At 42.0% G+C, this 23,111-nt stretch overlaps 1 protein-coding gene across 5 annotated transcripts in view; it reads right to left on the minus strand.

The window, feature by feature from the left end:
- Positions 1 to 20,662, minus strand: part of LOC112246035 (axin-1) — a 33,511-nt gene extending 12,849 nt beyond the window's left edge. For 2 of the 5 annotated variants that reach the window (XM_024414298.2, XM_024414295.2), the window contains exons 1-4: positions 13,045 to 13,223; positions 8,919 to 9,893; positions 1,528 to 1,674; positions 165 to 261 (exon numbers count right to left, since the gene is read on the minus strand). In XM_024414298.2, coding sequence (XP_024270066.1) covers positions 165 to 261; positions 1,528 to 1,674; positions 8,919 to 9,814 — 1,140 coding nt within the window. In that variant the 5' untranslated portion in view covers positions 9,815 to 9,893; positions 13,045 to 13,223. Of the gene's footprint in view, positions 1 to 164; positions 262 to 1,527; positions 1,675 to 8,918; positions 9,894 to 13,044; positions 13,224 to 20,487 lie in introns of those variants that run through there. The other 3 variants (XM_024414297.2, XM_042327440.1, XM_024414296.2) reach the window with 3 other exon arrangements.
- Positions 20,663 to 23,111: the final 2,449 nt, after the last annotated feature.

Below are 23,111 nucleotides of genomic sequence, written 5' to 3' on the forward strand. Positions count from 1 at the left end.
TGGAGAGATGGGAACATTTGAGAGAGACTGATGGTTCTAGAATACCAGGTTACAGCCATGTCAGCAGTCTTTGATGAGTGAGTGGGGTTCTTGCAGGTATGTGTGCGTACTTGTTTGTATAGGGGGGTGTGTGTGTGTGTGCAGCTAAACCAAGGTTAACTTACAGGAATATGAGGTAGTGGCACACGGCCATTTGCTTTGGCACTTTCGTGCATCTCTCGTCGATGCTGTTTGCGATATTTGTATGGTGGAACCCCATCTCTGGAACAAAAACAAAAAGGACAATTTTACACACATATTCAAAACTAGAAAACTCATAGGTTACTTTGAAGCTGGTGTGGTCGCTGACACCAACACGAAGAACTGTTTTATCCCAAGTCTCAGTGGCCCTGCTGGGTTTGCCCCGTCTGTGCCAGGAGCTGTGGAACAAACAGCAGATAATGGCGTCTAATGTAACCTGCTTCAGACACATGTTTTTGTCCTGCTGAGCAGCCTTTGATGATTCTTTAACATGCGTTCCCCCGTGCCATCTCTGAACTTACAGCACCGTTCCGGTCTTCCCTGGCTTCCCTCTGCCAACACATCCTAGCTCGATTTACTCTAAAAGGAAACAGTCTGCTTCCCGCTAAGGCGGAAGAAAGAGGATTGCTGAGCTAAATAACAGCTTGTGTCCAAGATGGGATCCTCCAAAGGTGCTGCTTATACATTTACCCATCCTGTAACAAACCGTTGTCAGGCAATGTGGGTATGTCATATAAGACGTAGGCTATAACATTAGATTTTTTATTCATTGTGTACCGACTCCTTTTACACAATTATGAGAGCCTGTCAAAATCTACTCAACCTTTTACCGTCAATTCTCCACCATTTCCTCAGAATTCCGGGAAACTTGATTTAAAAGGGTAACAGGTCCATGCCTTCAAATGACATACTTTGGCCCTGTCGTACATCCCAGTTTATAGCTCTATAATTAGCATAAGTAATGACATTTAGCAGCGATCATTCGCGTGGGAAATGAACAGACGGCTGTTCTCTGAGGAGAGGAGCAGAGAGAGATGTGTTGCTGCTCCCAGTGACAGACAGCGGGAAATGGCACCATGGCACCAGTCTGCATGCAGCAGGAGGCACTACAGTCAGACTAGGGCCCTATTCATTCGGCACCAAACGGAAGAAAACATACTCAAAGAGGGACTACCTGAACTTGTTCAATGAGAAACCTGTTTCTGTTTTCTGTGGCAAAACGTTTTGCTACTGTGTGCCCTAATGAATACGACCCAGGTAGAGCTCAGATATGGGTGAAATTGAAAATAACACACTCTCACTATTGTTTTCTATACCCACACACTCACATGTCATAAAATTGTTTGTGACGGTCCTCATGCTGAATAGCAAGGAACAGGGAAGCTAACCTTCATTCTCGAAGGCATTCTGCCCTTACTTCTGGTATGTACTATTACAGTTTGACTGATTGTGTGTGTGTGCACGTGTGTGAGTGGGAGGTGATGCGGAGGCTGTGCGAGTACGTACACACTGCTGTCGGTCAGGGAGAGTGTGTCTACGTCGCTGGCACTGGACATGCTCTGCTGCTCGCTGTCGTTGGCACTGGTGGCAGGGGCCATGGCGTAGCCCGTGTTGACATAGTACGGGTTGACAGGCTCCCGCCACGGCACGCGTCTGGAAGAAACGCCAACATTCAGAGAGATAGCATTAAGGCAAAGTCATTAACAATACATAGCACATGATATAACACAATCAATGATGTCAGAGTGTATTAGCACCATTAAACAATAGAGTCAGGTTCACATGAGACACACGCAAGTACATTTTACGAAGATTATTGCACTGTATTATCATAGCATTAAAAGGGAAGGACGTTGTTAGTTGTTCTGGACAAGAGCCGATAAGAACTGAGTGACAATGTAAATGTCATTTAGATATAAAACAAAAGGAACATTACCAAATAAGACTACTGTAGTATCTCTGTAGTAATACACGCCTTTCACACCAAACCATCCACATTGTCATAATGAATATCCTTCAGGGGGTTTCTAAGGGTAGGTACAGTAGAGATGCTGATTTAACTCTTATTGGAGGCATCGCATCAACACAGCCTCCATTGTTGACTCAACCTCCCTCAACTGCTCCCTTCACATGCATTATAGATCTGGGTAGGCCTCTGTTCTCTTCATCTTTAAACTGAAAAAGATCCCTAAAGTGGTCCGTGCGTGCTCCCTCCCTGGGAACTCTGAAGCTCTCAGTCTTACCAGAGACCAAACCAAACCCAGGCTACTTCTGACTGGCTATCAGTCAGCCCATATTCTAGCCAAACAAAGAGAAAGAAAATCTTTTGCGAAGTGGTAAATCAGTTTGGGATTAAGAGAAGAATGGAGAGTGGTTGAAGAATGTCTTTTAGTTCTACATTATGTAAGTAAAGGGATGAGATTCTAATATGTCTAGAGATGAGAAATTACAATTGGTTCTCTTTGAAAAGCAATGGCAGTCGTAATGGAAGATGGCATATGTGTCATAACTAGACTGCCAATCTATCGAATAAAATGACGATATAAACTAGATTTCCATGCGAATATTCCTAAATCCACAAAGTGAACACGCGCATTTTCCCAACAGTGGTGTTTCCACCAAGCTGAATTGTCACGGATATATATATTTTTTTAAATCAGCGCATGATGACGTAGTGCACACAAAAAAATGCAATTTTCGGCTTACCAAACAAAATGTGAATGTTTAACATGTTTCCCATCGCATTTAACTCTACCGACAGTTTCGCCACAAAAACTTTTTGTGTTAAATAGCTCAAATGTGACTAGTCTGGTCTTGATGCTTTAGCCAACAGCTCACAGACACAGATTGAGTAGGCTCTGCGGTAGGCTAGTCTACATGATGATATCACAGAGAATATTTTTATTTATTTTGTCAAGACGGCAGCCAAGCATCGATCAATCAAAGTCACCAGAATAAGACCCTCGACATTTATTGGAAAGGAGCATCAAGATCACCATGCACTTTCACCGCCCTGTGAAGTTCATCGTAACTTATTTCCCCTATTTCCTCTGTAGCCTAATAAAGTGTGTTGTTTCCTGAGTCGTAGTGGGAGGACCACACACACACACACACCATGTGATCGAGTGACTCCAAGTTTACTTCGATATGATGGCTATTACATATTTGCGCATAAAGGCATTTCCACCACCATTTCTCACATAATAACATTTTACCGAAACAAAAAGATCCCACCATGTCAAACTAACAACTTATCTGTCAGCGTTTAGAAAATTGTGCTGAAACTTCCTGTTTCCATCACAGCTGTGATTTTTTAAATTTTTATACTGTATGACTTTACTCACATACAATGTATGGATGGAAACGTGGTTATTGGCTATAAATGACAGGACCGAGGCTAGTGGTACTGCCGGCACATTCAGACAGGATCATATCAAGGTGGTGTTCAACTATTCGGCAAAGAGCAATAAAAGTAAGAGACTATTCCTCGACAATCCCAGAGGCAAATTTCCCCCAGAGAAAAAAAAACAAGACAGAAACGTGCCTCACTTCCTATTCAACATAACATGGAAATAAATACAGGTCTAATCTTCGTAAAGAACAGGTGTACAGTCATGCTTTCTGAACAGAGTCCTGTCCATCAACCATAAATCCTATCAGCTTTTATCACTGGAAAAGAGATTACAGTTTAATACTAAAGCACTCTAGTCATTAAATGATGCTTATGGCCTTTTTGCATTTTCCGTCCATAAGCACTGTCAGCAGAAAGCCATTACATAATCTGCCCTTCAAAGGAAGTCTACTGAATTACCCATGGCGAACATGCATGACATTTGCTTTCAGCTTACAAGCCAAATCTAACAAAAACATGAAATGTCATAACGTGAACAACTAAGAAAAGAAGGGAAAGAGCTCAGATAAGTACTTCATTTGGAATAGTCAGCAATTTTGCAAAAAAAAGTGAGTTTCCATTGAAGTCAAAAATGACTCAATATAAAAAATAAAATAAAAAAGTTGAGTAGTAAAAATCGATTCACTTCTCAAAACAGAGGCTCTGAGGAGAACACTTTTTTGCTCCGGATGCTCTAAAAAAAAAAAACTGCTTTGAGGAACAAAACCCACACCATGACGGCATCCCTCATGCTACATTTATCAAACAAAAACAAGTCCAACCAATACGAGCCGTCAATGCATAGAAATGTACATTTTGTGGCTGCGGTGCAACGTGGTTGTGGATAACGACAACGTTTTATGGCCAAGGTTTCAAATGAGTGGGATTCATTTACAAGAAGGAGCGTTACGAGAGGAAATGCAAGTGAAAGGGGCAGCTGCAGGAGGCCACAGTGTTTTAAGGAGTGTGCACGGCACGGGAGCGAGCGCCAAGCATGAAGCCTCCTTTCTAACAGGGTTTCCCCTTGACCTGGAAGCCTGCTTCCCCTGCTGCCTCCTAGAAACCAGGGCTTCCAATTCTAAAACCTGGCTGTGTTCTCTCTTCAGGGCACCACATGGAAAATGGCAGCCTCCTACCAGAACCTGAACCATGGCCATCCATCCTACTGACTGGTAGTGAGGCATCTGTTTATGAGCCGAGCAGCTCTCGGATTACTGCAGCCTCTGATGATTATTCCCAGGCAGCACTCAAGCCCATGATCTAGAATCTTCTCATGATTGAAGCAGCAGCCATGATGTCAATGTTCACAGACTCACAGAGAGAGAGCAAAGAGATGGAGCCGGAGGTGAGAGATGCTTTCAAACCAACACTGGTTTCATCACGGTTGATTTTTATCTGCTGTTTAGCTATGACAGTGTGGGTGCACAGCTGTAAATGGACATTTCATCACGTTTCTTACGGCCGACGAGTAGGCCAGATGGCTTTCGATGAACATGAAGAAATACCCGAGTGCAACAGCAGCACTGGCCAAAACATTACTCATACCTCTCAGAAAGCCCATCAAAACATCATCCGTACCTTTCAATACCCTTGTCCTGAAAAACTTAATGAAATTGTCCTCCTGATGCACAGTGATCGGAGCTCAATGCCAATGTAGGGCCTTTTGTTGTTCCAATGACTTGGGCATTTCTTTGTACTGAGAGAATAATTACCGGTCCTTTGTCACTCCCCTTTACATTGGAGTGCAGCCACCCCTGGATCACCACGGTTTATCAAAGCCCTGCACATACACAGCAACATACAGTTGAAGTCGGAAGTTTACATACACTTAGGGTTGAGTCATTAAAACTCGTTTTTCAACCACTCCACAAATTTCTTGTTAATAACAAACTATTAGGTTTTGGCAAGTAGGTTAGGACATCTACTTTGAGCATGACAAGTAATTTTTCCAACAATTGTTTACAGACAGATTATTTCACTTATAATTCATTGTATCACAATTCCAGTGGGTCAAAAGTTTACATACACCAAGGTGACTGTGCCTTTAAACAGCTTGGAAATTTCTAGAAAATTATGTCATGGCTTTAGAACCTTCTGATAGGCTAATTGAGGCTAATTGACATTATTTGAGTCCATAGGAGGTGTACCTGTGGATGTATTTCAAGGCAATCCTTCAGACTCAGTGCCTCTTTGCTTGACATCATGGGAAAATCAAAAGAAATCAAGCAAGAATCTCAGGAAAAAAAATTGTAGAACTCCATAAGTCCGGCTCATCCTTGGGAGCAATTTCCAAATGCCTGAAGGTACCATGTTCATCTGTACAAACAATAGTACACAAGTGTAAACACCATGGGACAACGCAGCCGTCATACCGCTCAGGAAGAAGACGCGTTCTGTCTCCTAGAGATGAACGTACTTTGGTGTGAAAAGTGCAAATCAATCCCAGAACAACAGCAAAGGACCTTGTGAAGAAGCTGGAGAAAACAGATACAAAAGTATCTATATCCACAGTAAAAACGAGTCCTATATCGACATAACTTCAAAGGCTGCTCAGCAGGGAAGAAGCCACTGCTCCAAAACCTCCATCAAAAAGCCAGACTTGCAACTGCACATGGGGGACAAAGATTGTACTTTTTGGAGAAATGTCCTCTGGTCTAATGAAACAAAAACAGAACAGTTTGGCCATAATGACCATTGTCATGTTTGGAGGAAAAAGGGAGAGGCTTGCAAGCTGAAGAATACCATCCAAACCGTGAAGCACGGGGGTGGCAGCATCATGTAGTGGCGGTGGTTTGCTGCAGGAGGGACTGGTGCACTTCACAAAAATAGATGGCATCAGGAAAATTAAGTGGATATGTTGAAGCAACATCTCAAGACATCAGTCAGGAAGTTAAAGCTTGGTCACAAATGGGTCTTCCAAATTGGCAATGACCCCAAACATACTTCCAAAGTTGTGGCAAAATGGCTTAAAGACAACAAAGTCAAGGTATTGGAGTGGCCATCACAAAGCCCTGACCTCAATCCTATAGAACATTTGTGGGTAGAACTGAAAAAGTGTGTGCGAGCAAGGAGGCCTACAAACCTGACTCAGTTACACCAGCTCTGTCAGGAGGAATGGCACAAAATTCACCCAACTTATTGTGGGAAGCTTGTGGAAGGCTATCCAAAACGTTTGACCTAAGTTAAAACATTTAAAAGGCAATGCTACCAAATACTAATTGAGTGTATGTAAACTTCTGACCCACTGGGAATGTGACGAAAGAAATAAAGGCTGAAAATAATCACTCTACTATTATTCTGACATTTAACATTCTTAAAAAAGTGGTGATCCTAACTGACCTAAAACAGGGATTTTTTTACTAGGATTAAATGTCAGGAATTGTGAAAAACTGAGTTTAAATGTATTTGGCTAAGGTGTACGTAAACTTCTGACTGTAGGTGAAGGAATCAGACCTGCATTACATTCTCTCTACAATTACTCTGAAGATGATATGGTTATATAAAAATGGAGGTTATATATCTAACCTGTTCATACCAGAAATTGTCATTGAGGTAAACCATCTAAACTACTTTCCGAGGGAGACCTGGAGAGAGGAGGGGCAACAGGAGAAAGGTTCCCGGTGGAAAATGAGTCAGGTTGACAGACAGGTTGAAATGAGTCTTTCAGAATGAACAGGTTCATATAAAATGTGTATTCATGCTCATCATAGCACGTACACATATTCAGAGAGCTTTGTCTCTACAAGAACAGTGACTGGATGAGGCCATCACCTGCTTGTCTGAGAACAACGCACCTATATCCCGCAACATTTTTTTTTTGTGCATTACTACACAACGGCGAAAAAAATATGTTTTTCTCCATATTCATCTTCACTACAGGGCTGCTCCCTTTTAATTCCCTGGCTTCTGGTCTTCACACATTAAAAGACATCTGACTGCTGCAAAATTTAGTTGCACAAAACCCCGAAGGGTGATGCTAAAAGGCTATTTAAAAATGGAGGGTAATATTTTTGTAATTTCCGCCAAATACTAGACCTAATGAAATAGTCATTTGAAAACAACCTCAAAAAATGCACTGCTCTCACTAATTAAAGCAAATCATATCCAGGGGCCATAGAATACACAATCAGAAGCAGGGTGGAGTGGGGAGTGTTTGTGGTTTTAAAATAGCCTAGTCTCTCATTTTGTCACATTTATAGGCCAGCTGGAAATGAGAAAAGGCAACATAAAGGCCTATACACTATAACTATACTAAAAACACTGTTCGGAGCATCCAAATAGACTGAAGTCAGACAAAACAATATTCCTTAGCATAGGCCAATAGTCTAAACAATGTGCTATTTCTGAGTAGACCTATTTCCAAAATCACAACACTAGTCCTAAACTAAAACAAAGACTTGGAAACGTTACTTTTTTAGTCAGGCTAATTGAAGACGGATTTCAAGTCCTTCAGCCCTGCGACCACAACTCTTCAACACATTCTCTGCACAGAGTGCTACTGAAACTTCTGCATATGGCAAGGTTTGTCGAAGACTGTTGATAGAAAAGTGGGTCAACTTCTAGGGATAGAATTCTGCAATCTTCAATCTCTGCACCAGACAATGCCAACAGTGAATATCCTTAAGCCCATCTGAAAAGTAAAAATGCTGTGTTCTTACATATTTCAGAGCAAGGCTAAATAAATCTGGAAAATCCCTCCGCGTATCCTTCTCACAACTGGTGATGATAGCAGCTTTGCTTAGTGACCAATATGGAACTAATTCAGAGATGTGTGAATATGTCTTTGAAAAAAAAGATTGATATTTAATTCGCAGACTTTGGCAGGAACATTTGGAGGCCTAATCCTTTGCATAGTGGGCTAAAAAGCCCAGAGGCGCTGTTTCTGTTCCAACAGGACGAGGATTAGAGTTTTAAGTAGTCAGTCACATCGCACAATCCCATTCTGCGCAAATGAAATGACACAAGGCTGTGACACAAAGGTTTCTGTCAAATATAACATAAGCATCATATTACTATTGATTAAAGAATGGAAGACAGATAAACAAGACCGTACTTTCACAATCCTATTTTAGTCATCCAGAAGAGAAATATCGGGAGTGCTTCCTTTGACTTTCGGCTGCAGTTAAACCAGACTTCTCCATTTTCCACAGTCAAAAGAGAAATCATGTTGAGCTTTTCTCTGAGAGAACCTTTCTTCCACTAGAAAAGCCTACCATTCACGGGACACCTGCGTGGGGAACACAAAGAGTGTCTGCCTCCACCTTCTAACAACCAGCAAATGCTCTCCCTTCGACCCCTGCCTCACCATCACAGGTACTTAAAGGCCTCTGCCTGCACTGCATTCCTCTCACCTTAAGCTGTCCGCTGTGCTAAACTCAGAGCCACGTTTCATCTCCAACTTCAGGCAGCACTCGGACAGAGGGGGGAGGACAAGTTTATTTCTAATTCAGCACTTGCACAGAGAAGCTAGATAGTTATAGAGACTGGAGAGAGAGAGAGGATTTACCTGTACTCGTGACTGTCCTGGAATCTCTTGGTGCTGGTGACGCGTTGGGAAGCTGTCTCCTGAAGCAGCTTCTGAGTGAGCCGGTTGCTGGGAGTGGGATCACTCTCCTGCTGCTCCTCCAACTCGTGGTCACATCTCCACTCCTCGTCCTCGTTCAGCGTGGGCAAATACCCTGGTAAAACCTTCCCACCCCCAGAGACAGAGCTCTGGTCGCTGTAGAGCTTAGGGCTCTCCCCCCCAGTCCTGGTGTATTCCAGATAGATATCTGACTTGAGGAACAGCGGGTAGGTGTTCTCCTCCATCATAGTCTGAATCTCAGTCTGAGCCTGGTCAAACATGGCCGGGTCAATGTGCAGCCTCATCACACAGTCCTTGATGAAGCTCTTGGTGGCCGGTTTGATCTGTCTCGAGACTATTCCATTGTTGTCCAGGATGTACTTTTTATAAATGGCTTTTGCCAGTTTCAGCTTCTTCTCCCCGCCCTGGCCCTCGTTGGCCTCGAGCTTCCGGAAGCCAGTGCATGCGAACCAGAAGTCCAACATGTCGGCACATTCCTCCTGCTTGAGGAACGTCCGGAACAGGTGGATACCATCCTGGTCGTCCAGGAGAGAGTGCAGGGACTCTGCCCACTTAAGGTAGGGCGGCGTGGGGGAGGCGCTGCCCTCCGGCTCATAGCCCAGGTCCAGGTCAGGTCGTCTTGGCGTGGCCGTGGAGGCCTCGTTCTTGAGGCTCTTGAAAGAATAGAAGCCGTGGCTGTAGGGCCGTCCATCGCTGGACACCAGCTCTCCTTCCTCCCCAGGGACCGGGGGTCTGGGGGCATCCTCAGTGAAGCTGCCCCCCAGATCCACCAGGTAACCCCCCAACTTGTCGCCCACGCTCATGTTCACAGCGTCCATACACCCCGTCCCAGTACAGCCCACAGTGCAGAACTATCAGATCCACCCCTCTACTTATGCCACCGTGAAAGAATTTCTCCTGTAAGAAACAAAAATAAATAATGAGTGGAAGCTTTAAACACACGTTTAAACGTATTCACAGGCAATGACTCAGACGTTTATTATCTCATTTTGACAACTTAGTATAAAAAGAACAAACGTTTGAGACAAATTGGAAATCCATTCAACACAGAGAAGATAAAAGCAGACTGAATATCTATGTCTAAGCATAGAATTCACACAAGTCTAATATTTCAAAAAGAAATCCTGCCAAAACAGAGATGCCATAAATTATTTCATTGCTCACATCGATAGCACCCATTTAAAAGGTTGAAAAAATATTTTGACTACTAAGAAATAAAATTCGATATCCCCTAAAGCAAAGGGCATTGAAGAAATCGATACTCACGAAGAAAAAGTGATCTGTGTGTCATGTGTTCACACAGATTAGCACGTTCCATTAATGACTCCCTACAGCAATACCTTAACATCAGAAGATTCTAGAATATATTTTTATTGTTGGGTTTCTGAACTGCAGCTAGGCTATATGTTAGTGTGAATGAAATCTATTCTATAAAATACAGCGGTAGCGAAAATAAAGAACACTAATTTCAGATATAGCCTAACTGCTTCATCACAATCCTATTGAATGTATTTCTGACTTGGAATGGTTGGCTGAAAATTACTGAACGGAAAAGGGTTATGGACACCGAGTAGTAGGGTGCCTCTTCCTTCCATTCTTTAATACTGTCAGGTTCTTATTTTGTTGTTTTTTCCTGTAAGTAGAGACAGATGTGCACATCGACCCCTCTTCACTATTGAAAATAAACGTGCATGTTTGACATGTGTCATGTCATGTGAAGGACACAGAGAACAAAAACTCCACTTGAGGCCACTGATGAGAGACACAGATCTGAGCAGTGTACTACAGGAGCCGACCCTGAGCATGAAATAGAGCGACAAGGGCAGAGCATTCTGGAGGTTAAAAGAGGAACTGCGGGGTGCAGGCAGAGCCCAATCTGCCATGACTGTGACCATGGCTGCTGTGTGTGGTGAATGCAGCCAGGCAGGCACTCCGACTGATCATATCAGAGGACGACCTTGAGTCAAATATTTTCAGTCCCTGCTGAGACCTGGAGGAAGTGGCCCTCCCCTGTGGCTGTCCGGGAACTATGGAGTGGACAGACAGGGTATTTTACACATCACAGTGCAAGGAAACACTAACTATACTCAATCTCTCCTTTTCACGTTGACGGAGATGATGAATCTACACAACAAATGTGATACGCTCAATTCTAGTAGCAGGAGTAGTACTTCTCTTTAAATGTTACATTTCAAGGATCTCAATATCTTTAGAATGTCCTCATCTATCTAGACACTAACTGACCTAGAATGTCAGCTCATACAAATACCTGGATATCTGGCACTATCGTTCCACACACAAATCAATAATCTTCAAGCAAAGGTCAAGTCCAGACTGGGCTTTCTCTACCAGAACAAATCTTAATTCACACACAGTGCTAAACACACCATGGTCCAAATTACAATACTCCCATCCTGGATAGTGGTGATGTCATCTACAATATGGCCCCAAAGTCCACCCTCAATAAACTGGACGTACTTTACCACTTTGCCATAAGTTTTGTCACTAGTGACCCATTCCAAACCCATCACTGTGACTTATAGTCATTCATTAACTACATGTATGACATAAAACCCACTGGCTCACATTCATATACAAATCCCTCCTCAGCAAGACCTCCCTTTATCTCAGCTCACTATACTAAGACTCCACACCACCAACAACAACCTGAGATCCAGCAATTACATCAACCTGGCAATCCCCAAGACACTCAGTATCTTTGGTGAAAATGCTGTTCAATTACCTGCTGCTAGAGACTGGACCATGCTACAAAAAAAACATTAAAGCTATGCTATTTTGAGCCAACTGGTACTTTTAAAAACAAACTGTCTGAGATTTTAACTGATAACTGCATGTGTTTTCCCAGTGCCTCTTAATTAAATGCAGCACATTACTCAATCTCTTGCTGACTGGGCATTGTGTGTACTTTTGACTGTTGTATCTATGATATTGTTTCACCTATGTGTGTGTTATACGTGCTGCGCCTGCTACCTGAGAGGTCTCAAGGTAAAATAAGAATTTGATCTTTATAGACACAGTAGGTGTGGACGTCAGCTAATGGCAACTGCTTTGACCACTGGGCATTAGTTCAGGCAACTGCTCAGAATGATGTGTGTAAATCATCAACATTATATGCAATCGGTCATGTCAATATCAAACCCTAAATCTAAGTTCCCCTCTTCACTGCATCAATTAAACGGCTCAATTTAAAATTCAGGGGGGAAAGCTTAGGTGTGAATTCGTTGTGGGATTCGTTTTTCATTCTCAACTTTCACTGTGTACAATACCAAAACAACACAGTTGGAATCAATTAACTTAGCAACATAGCCTTCCAGCAACAACGTAACAAACACGTTAGGAAGCTGACGTTATACTGGAACAAAATAAAACTGACAATATTGATGCTGAAATTCTGTTAAACCACAATGTAGCCTACGTAGTAGCACATTTACCAAAATAGCAAAATCACGTTATCAAGAACAGGCTGTGATATGATTCCAACAGTGAACACGTAGACCGTGCAAGTATTATCATGCGCACATTCACAAATACGGTGTTGCGGTCTTCAGTTTCGTAATATGCACGCACATTTCCAAAGAGTGTAATCTGTCGCTACTATAACTGTATTACTACACCCATTCCCTACCATCCCTAATGCTTTGAAGTGATCACCACATTCATTGCATTCATGTCTTGGCCTCTGAGTATGAGCAGCACAGCAGCAGAAACGGATGGGGGAGGGGAGGCAGAAACAAACTCCGTACACACAGCCAGGCCCTTCCGCAGCCGAGCGACTAGTACACAACTTTGCAACACTATTTGCCTACTAAAATGGAAGTATCTTAGGTAATGAATGTTCAGAGTTGTTCACGACCAACACCCCACCATCATTCAGAATCGATAAAAGACGCAGCAGAGATAGAACACTCGATATCTGAATTGACTAGCGCGCGCACACACACACACACACACACAGCAAAGCTATGGCACATATCATCTCCGGCTACCGCAATCCCAAAGAGATGAAAAAAAGTACTCTGTACTTCACCTGTGAAAACCTACTTGCCGTTTTCGAGTGCATCGGAAATCTTTGCTTGTACAGCTCACTGTGAATCGTGTCATAGATGCGAATGGGAAGAGTTTAAAAATAACAAAGAAAACAGTCCGCTCTCCAGCTCTCCATGGCTGTCTCTCACTCCTGTCTGTGTGGTGGTTCAGAAGATGTACAGCGCCACGAGCGTTCAAAAACATACTGCCGCGGTGTAGAAGAAATGGGGGGACCTGAACTGGGGGGACCTGAACTGGGGGGGACCTGAACTGGGGGACCTGAACTGGGGGGACCTGAACTGGGGGGACCTGAACTGGAGGGGGACCTGAACTGGGGGGGACCTGAACGGGGGGGGACCTGAACTGGGGGGACCTGAACTGGGGGGACCTGAACTGGAGGGAGAGGGATGATGTGCATTCTCTTCAAATATTCTATAGTGTAGCTAGGCTTTCTCTACCCAGACGACAATATATTTTATCACACGTGTTGATGATAATAAAGACAACCTGATCAAACCATCTAAACAAATCAAAAGCCTAGAATGATAATGATACATCTATACCATTACTTGGAAATCCTTTGGCAGAAAAGGGTCGAATGAGGGGAGGGGGGATGTATAAGCGATATTCTTACAGAGATAAACATAACATTTGTGAGGAGAGGAACAATGCCGCATGTAAAAGCAGATGATGTGGCAATAAGAGACAGTCGACCACCTGTCTCTATACGAATGCTATTTACAATATTTTCACAAGAACTGTTGCCAAGGAACTGTTTTGAGAATATAGATTCAAAAAGGCAAGTAATTATTTAATGTGGTTGTCCTTTGCCCCTGTTCTTTTATGTATACGGCTGGCACAGAATAATGAAGAATGGAGTTATTGTGTTTGCCTGCTGCTACTGTACTGTGGTTAGTTCACTTTGAAAATGTCCGTGAAACATCAATATCAACACACGGGGAATATGAACGTGGAGTGCAGCTTATCTACCTTGAATGTCACACAAGAAGAGAGCCAGAGAGAGGTCTATTATCACCATATGTCCACTACATTACAACAACCAATGAATTATTGTATCTTATCATTTAATTCTATCAGCTCTGTCGGAGTTTACCAAAGAGAAATGCAGGGTGGTATGATGGCACTCTTTAACTCTTCCAGCTCCATTCTCACAGCTTGTAAAGAGATAAAGATCAAAGCTATGCCTGTTATTGTATTCCTCCACCTGAACCAAAGGAGAGAAATGCTTAGACAAAAGTTCATGCAGGTGCCTTTCAACTTGCTATTCGAATCTTTAGCCCCCTTTAAGGAATGCACAAGGGAGTAAGAATTAACATGTATTTTTACTGGAATGTATATTTGCAAGGGCAATGTGTGTTTTGACTGTGTATCACACTCGGTGTGTTGATCTAGACCTGCAAACTAGCTGCACATTCCTGCAAACAATCAGGTCTGTAATCTCAAGGATTTACTGTACTGAGATCAAAGGCCATTGGAATGCAGAAAGCCATTACTGGTCTTGATGGTTTGATTAGATTAGATTGTTCAAAAAGTACAGAGAATGACTGTACATATTTTTCAACTACATTATATTTTAGGGGGGATTTGACACCTGCACTGCAGCAGAATAAGCCAACACAAATCTGGCATATGTGCAGCCCTTCAAGATTTGGAGGTCCTGGTGTTGTGTAAAATGATCAGGGTAAACAACATCTTGAGGTATACTTAGTTACACCCAGTGTTGTTGTAACCTGGTTGAGGTTAGATATAACTAACTGTATGTGCTTCAAGGCACATTTTATTAAAGAGATTCTCTGTATACTTTTGTATACTTTTTAGCCATTAGTTCTGAAAGTATCACTCAGGAGCCAAAAGTGGTCCCCGAAAATTGCGTACTACGTCACATATGTGCAGATATGTGCAGATATGTGCACCAAGTAATTGCTCTCTCTCTCTCCTGTGTCCACTGAGCCTTTGGGTATGCCCTGCAATCTCATTGGGTAATGCTGGGCAGGCCTCTTCCTGGCTGTCACTCAAATGCAAGGGGCTAGAGCTCATTGGCTAGAACTCTAATTGGTAGTGGGCTGGCCCACGTGGAGGGAAATGTGCAGTTGAAGTCAGAAGTTTACATGCACTTAGGTTGGAGTCATTAAAACTCGTTTTTCAACCACTCCACACATTTCTTGTTAACAAACTATAGTTTTGGCAGCTCGATTAGGACATCCACTTTGTGCATGACACAAGTAATTTTTCCAACATTTGTTTACAGACAGATTATTTCACTTATAATTCACTGTATCACAATTCCAGTGGGTCAGAAATCTAAGTTGACTGTGCATTTAAATAACTTGGAAAATTCCAAAAAAGGATGTCATGGCTTTAGAAGCTTCTGATAGGCTAATTGACATCATTTGAGTCAATTGGAGGCATGTCTGTGGATGTATTTCAAGGCCAACCTTCAAACTCAGTGTCTCTTTGCTTGACATCATGGGAAAATCAAAATAAATCAGCCAATACCTCAGAAAAATTAATTGTAGACCTCCACAAGTCTGGCTCACCCTTGGGAGCAATTTCCAAACGCCAAAAGGTTCTACACTCATCTGTGCAAACAATAGTACACAAGTATAAACACCATGGCACTATGCAGCCATCATAACTCTCAGGAAGGAGACGCGTTCTGTTTCCTAGAGATGAACATACTTTGGTGTGAAAAGTGCAAATCAATCCCAGAACAACAGCAAAGGACCTTGTGAAGATGCTGGAGGAAACAGGTACAAAAGTATCTGTATCCACAGTAAAACGAGTCCTATGTCGATATAACCTGAAAGGCCGCTTCAGCAAGGAAGAAGCCACTGACTCCAAAACCGCCATAAAAAAGTCAGACTACAGTTTGCAACTGCACATGGGGACAAAGATCGTACTTTTTGGAAAAATGTCCTCTTGTCTGATGAAACAAAAATAGAACTATGGCCATAATGACCATCGTTATGTTTGGATGAAAAAGGGGGAGGCTTGCAAGTCAAAGAACACCATCCAAACCGTGAAGTACGGGGGTGGAAGCATCATGTTGTGGGGGTGCTTTGCTGCAGGAGGGACTGGTGCACTTCACAAAATAGATAGCATCATGAGGTAGGAAAATTATGTGGATATATTGAAGCAACATCTCAAGACATCAGTCAGGAAGTTAAAGCTTGTTCACAAATGGATCTTATAAATGGACAATGACCCCAAGCATACTTCCAAAGTTGTGGCAAAATGGCTTAAAGACAACACAGCCAAGGTATTGGAGTGGCCATCACAAAGCCCTGACCTCAATCTTATAGAATATGTGTGGGCAGAACTGAAAAAGTGTGTGCGAGCAAGGAGGCCTACAAACCTGACTCAGTTACACCAGCTCTGTCAGGAGGAATGGGCCAAAATTCACCCAACTTATTGTGTGACGCTTGTGGAAAGCTACCCGAAACGTTTGACCCAAGTTAAACAATTTAAAGGCAATGCTAACAAATACTAATTGTGTATGTAAACTTCTGACCCACTGGGAATGTGATGAGAGAAATAAAAGCTGAAATAAATAATTCTCCACTATTATTCTGACATTTCACATTCTTAAAATAAAGTGGTGATCCTAACTGACCTAAGACAGGGAATTTTTACTCGGATTAAATGTCAGGAATTGTGAAAAACTGTGTTTAAATATATTTGGCTAAGGTGTACAGTTGAAGTCGGAAGTTTACATACACCTTAGCCAAATACATTTAAACTCAGTTTTTAACAATTCCTGACATTTAATCCTAGTAAAAATCCCCTGTCTTAGATCAGTTAGGATCACCACTTTATTTTATCTTCAAAATTTTCCAAGCTGTTTAAAGGCACAGTCAACTTAGTGTATGTAAACTTCTGACCCACTGGAATTGTGATACAGTGAATTATAAGTGAAATAATCTGTCTGTAAACAATTGTTGGAAAAATTATTTGGGTCATACACAAAGTAGATGTCCTAACCGACTTGCCAAAACTATAGTTTGTTAACAAGAAATTTGTGGAGTGGTTGAAAAACAATGACTCCTACCTAAGTGTACGTAAACGTCCGACTACAACTGTAATTTATATTCAATTAATGACACATTTGTCAACCAAAAATAATTATTTTGAAAAAAATTATGTTTCAAAATAATTTCTCATCGGGCTGAATTTTGTGTGAACTTACATAATACAAACGTGCTTTGGACCTTGCTCAAGCTATTTGCTGGTATTTCTCAAGTGATCTTTTCTTGTTCATAAACTCTTTCACCTCCAATGGCAAAAAAAAAATGTAACAGTAAGGTGTGGGTCATGTACTGTAAATGATCTACTTTATATGATTGGCCTGGAGCCATCTTCTTCTGAGAATTCAGTGACCTCATCTTTTTTTTTTCTTTGACTCTTCTTATCAGGTCAATTCATTTTTGATTGTTTAAAAAAAAAAGTAAGATGGACAAATAAGACTGAGAAATAAGTTGTATGAAGGTTCAATTCTTGTTATATTCTTTTGAGTCTTGTCTTTGAAATGTAGATTTTATGGAACAATGGTGTGCTTCAAAATACATCACTGTGCAAGACAAATAAGATAAGGGTGATTCTATGGGAAGGTCAACCTGAGCGTGTACAAATAAAGTTAGTCATTTCCAAATGAAACCACGTTGATAATGATTTTATATGTTGGAGTTCAAGCTTTATTTGACCAGTTTATGAAGGAAATTGCCTGAATTTGGACCATTACAGAGTAGGCTGCCAAGTCTCAAAAAAGGCTTTTCAGAAAGGGCTCACAGAGCTTGTTTTTGTTCCACTCACAGCTGTCCTCCAGTGTTAGTTATGAAGATGTTAATGAAGCAATACAGACCAACGTTTTATTTTATGTTCTACTATCTTATAAAGATAGTGGGGTGACTGGGACAGGCAATGTAACATCCATCCAGGATTTTTTGTTGTTGTAAAACATGCACCATACATTGGATCATCTTGAAACTTCCTCTATTAAAGCCAACTTTCAACAAGGTTTCATATGGTCTATAATTGGGTTCTTACATTTCATTAGGAGTATCCTTTTTCAGCGCAATGATATCCTTAACATCCATAACGGTTGTGGATGGGATAGATATTGATGTTCACAGCCTTAGCTTCAGAAGCTTGTGAATTCACCACATTTTGTCTGCTTGTTCTTCAGACTTGCCCTGAAGTGATTGTTGATATCTTGAAAATGACGTGTTCTAGATAAGTTTGTCTTGGAAAATAAATTCTGATTTCTCATACAATGCAGTGCTGTTGTTTTTTTTTAGGTAGAAAGATGAGAAGAGTGTATCAACAATTGTTTTGTCTTTTTCAAATGGAATATTGTTTCATGTGCATATTTTGTTACAATATTTCTTTTCTTTTCTTTTTTAAATACAAAAACATCTTATATTTGTGTCGACATTCAACGGGTCTGTGTTGCTTCATTAACATCTCATCTTCATAACTAACACTGGAGGAAAGCTGTATATGTTTAAAGATTAAACAAATAAAATAAAAGTGGTGCCTGACATTGTATTCTATTCAGGCTGCCTGTAGTTATGTTTGTTTTTTATTATTATTATTATTATTTTTTACCCATTTTTTGTGATATCCAATTGCCGCACTGCTTCTTGACACAATGCTCGCTTAACCCGGAAGCCAGCCACACCGTACAGCTGCCAAACGTGTCAGCGTGCATTGGGCCCGGCCCGCCACAGGAGTCGCTAGAGTGCGATGGGACAAGGACAAGCCGGGCCTAACCTGGACAATGCTGGGCCAATTGTGAACCACCTCATGGGTCTCCTAGTCGCAGCCGGCTGTGACACAGCCTGGGATCGAGCCAGGATCTGTAGTGACACAGCTAACACTGTGATGCAGTGCCTTAGACCGCTGTGCCACTCAGGATGCGCAGCATCAGTCTCCCCAAAAAGTGTGTCCATTTCATTTAACATCCATAACACTTCTTATTATCTTTATTTCTCCAACATGCCGATATTTAGAAGTCCACTTTTAGAGGATGTACGCTCACCCCAAGGGGTACTATACACACACACATGAAAAGTTTCATTTATATTTTGTTTGTCCCTTCTGTGAGACATTAAAGTTGTTGATTTTTCATGCAAATGTAATTTCCATCATGCTGTAATCAGCCATGAACAATGAGGACAAGTTGTAAACTACAGTGACATACATTTCTTCAAGTCAGAACTTTCTCTCTCCTCCTATAGAGAATTGCCTCTGTGAACATTTCCTGACGAAGCCCTTGCAGTTTCACTCAAGTGCACTATTATTCAACCGTTGTAGCCACAAGGGCACACAGCATGCCAGAGGTCTCAAATGACACAGAATGTCTGACTAGAGGAATTGTCTGTCAACATAGAGTGACTTGGAGTGCAGTGCCCCGGTGCTAATCACGCCTCCTCTATGACACATGTGCATGTATTCATTATGTAAGGGATAAGAGGCTATGCACTCTATGGAAACGAATGAACGACACACTGGCGGAGTGGAACTGACCTTCCACGGAGTTGCATTATTTTCCAGAGAACGCATAGAGCAATGAGTTGATTGTCCCTTCTATACCATGGCTGTAATTTAAGACATTTGCCCGCTAGACGTGTTCATTTGCTGCTAGAAATGTGTTTAACATCCATGGAAGTACCTAGCAAGTCTACTAGATGGTAACCAAACAGTATTCTTAGTTTAGCTAACCAAACCATCGGACCTAGCTTTCTATTATGAAAATCAAATTCAACAATGCCATTCATGTTTTCAATTCACTTTTGTTTTCAAAATTCTACCTCGTGCCATAGGGAAATAATGCACACTCTGGAATGCCCTGCAAGCCAATCAGAAACGAGTATTCAAACATTGCCATGGTATAAGCAGTTATTATCTAGAGTGTCTACATGGAGTGTCTACATGGAGTGTCTACATGGAGTGTCTACATGGAGTGTCTACATGGAGTGTCTACATGGAGTGTCTACATGGAGTGTCTACATGGAGTGTCTACACGGAGTGTCTACACGGAGTGTCTACACATGACTGCACAGCAAGCAGTGTGCGGTGTGTGTAACATTTCCAAGAAATATGTTCAGAAGAGATACAGAAACAGCAGCAGAGTGGTGTGCTAGTAATAGAATGCTCTATTCTCTCGGTGAAGAAAACCATTTGAAAGACCACACCTAAACCATGGGCTATTCTATAGAGAGGAGGACATGCAGCACTGCTCACAGACATGCTGTATCTGCCTGACATCTGTGTCTCATTATAAATAAGAGCTCAAGTCTTAGGCTGCAGGCCCATGTGACTGAAGACATAACATGATGAATAGGCTCGATATTGAAAAATGCCACATGTTCTGAAATAAAATAAGAAAATATATGTCTTAATTATGTAAAGCAACATGCCTTACCTTCAGTAAAACGTTACTCCATTGTTTAATGGATTTCTCTCCTCCAATTTGACACCCATTTGCTGAGGCTCCCATTGCAATCTCATTGGATAAATCAGGTGCCAGTAAAGACAACATCTCTCTCAATACTAGCAAAATGAAGGTTCCTGCCCATGGAGAATCTTGCCATACCAGGATGTATTTTTTATCCATTCGGTTCTGAAACAGAGGAACAAGAAAACATTTGGTTGCATTATCACCAAATACAAAATATTTTCAATTTGTCAACAATGCTCTGAGGATGTGAAATGCCAAGTAAGATTTTACTTGTGCTTCTATTTTTCAAAGTTTTGACACCTCACTCAAATAGAAATTGAAGAAATGCATAAACATCACATGAATTTATGCCATTATTTAGAGAATAAACCAGCATCTCAAAATAATATCTAAAACCTGCCAGAAACAGCACCTTGAAGGAGACATACTGCTGTGCGGAAGCCCCCTACCCTTTTTTTAAACTCAAGACTGTGTTTATTTCAATATTTCTCAGCTATGTAGGACTGTCATCCAGATAAGGAGCTATTTCAACATTACCTGGTGAATAATAACACATGGTCTGTAGCAGTGTTCCCCAATTGAATGGAAACGGCAGAGCAGATCTCCCATCAGATGCCACCAGCAGCTGCATATACAGCCCTCTCCCTGGCCTTCCTGGGCCCTGGCTTTGATCGCTGGGCCCCCCACGGCGAACAAACCCCAGGCCTCCGGGATTCCAGGGAATACCAATTCAGCTCAACACCAGCTCACCAGCAAGAGAAAAAAAACTGAGAAGTTTGGGCGTAGTGCCAAGTGAATGGATACGATTTACACAGATTGAGGAACTACCTTTGCAATTCTGCTCAGTCTTGCATAAAGTATTACATAAAGCCATTGAAGCTGCCTTCGAATAATCGTTAACCCTTACATGAATTTTATTTGGCTTGTGGCCACGTTCATTTGACATTATATCAATGTCTGCACATAACGTATGGACATCATGTTCCCCCCATAGAGCAAACTATTAGAATCATTTGACAGCTGTGTTTGGCAGTTTTCCTCTACTATGATGTGTAGGGATTGCGACTAGCAGCTGTAGATGCCAATCAGCTACCTGTTGATTGGCCTTGGGACTGATTGACAAATGACATGACAGGTGCAGGCTGCTAGTACCTGCCCCCTCTACAAGGCAGCTGACAAGCTAGTGAGGGGTGGGTGTGTTATTGACAGTTAGGGCTGTATTCTGTCCCGCCCTCAAGGCAGAGCTGCCCTCAGAAAAAGTTTGAAAAAGGAAAACTCCACTGAGTTTGTAATCACAAGTATAACCGGCATCAGTCTAACTTTTCTGATCAATGCCAATTCCTCAGCAGAAAAGGTACAGTGAAGGTCCAACAAACCCTTGTGTTATGCGAAATCACATTTGCTTTGCAGGTATGGCAAATCTTGTCATCTGCCTTACAAGGTTTGGTTGGAATATACAGTTGATATGCAAGGGAAAGCACAGTGCAGTAACAAAAATAAAGATGGGGTACACATCAAGTTTGGGGTGGCAAAATATTTTTACGTACCACCATTACCATGTACAGTGGGGAGAACAAGTATTTGATTCACTGCCAATTTTGCAGGTTTTCCTACTTACAAAGCATGTAGAGGTCTGTAATTGTTATCATAGGTACACTTCAACTGTGAGAGACGGAATCTAAAACAAAAATCCAGAAAATCACATTGTATGATTTTTAAGTAATTAATTTACATTTTATTGCATGACATAAGTATTTGATCACCTACCAACCAGTAAGAATTCCGGCTCTCACAGACCTGTTAGTTTTTCTTTAAGAAGCCCTCCTGTTCTCCACTCATTACCTGTATTAACTGCACCTGTTTGAACTTGTTACCTGTATAAAAGACACCTGTCCACACACTCAATCAAACAGACTCCAACCTCTCCACAATGGCCAAGACCAGAGAGCTGTGTAAGGACATCAGGAAAAAAATGTAGACCTGCACAAGGCTGAGATGGGCTACAGGACAATAGACAAGCAGCTTGGTGAGAAGGCAACAACTGTTGGCGCAATTATTAGAAAATGGAAGAAGTTCAAGATGACGGTCAATCACCCTCGGTCTGGGGCTCCATGCAAGATCTCACATCGTGGGGCATCAATGATCATGAGGAAGGTGAGGGATCAGCCCAGAACTACGCGGCAGGACCTGGTCAATGACCTGAAGAGAGCTGGGACCACAGTCTCAAATAAAACCATTAGTAACACACTATGCCGTCATGGATTAAAATCCTGCAGCGCATGCAAGGTCCCCTTGCTCAAGCCAGCGCATGTCCAGGCCCGTCTGAAGATTGCCAATGACCATCTGGATGATCCAGAGGAGGAATGGGAGAAGGTCATGTGGTCTGATTAGACCAAAAAGCTCTAGTTTTGTCTCAACTCCACTGCACCGTATTGAGGGGAGGATGGATGGGGCCATGTATCACGAGATCTTGGCCAACAACCTCCTTCCCTTAGTAAGAGCATTGAAGATGGGTCGTGGCTGGGTCTTCCAGCATGACAACGACCCGAAACACACAGCCAGGGCAACTAAGGAGTGGCTCCGTAAGA

Source organism: Oncorhynchus tshawytscha, linkage group LG09 (genome assembly GCF_018296145.1).
Source record: "Oncorhynchus tshawytscha isolate Ot180627B linkage group LG09, Otsh_v2.0, whole genome shotgun sequence".
NCBI classification, from domain to species: Eukaryota; Metazoa; Chordata; class Actinopteri; order Salmoniformes; family Salmonidae; genus Oncorhynchus; species Oncorhynchus tshawytscha.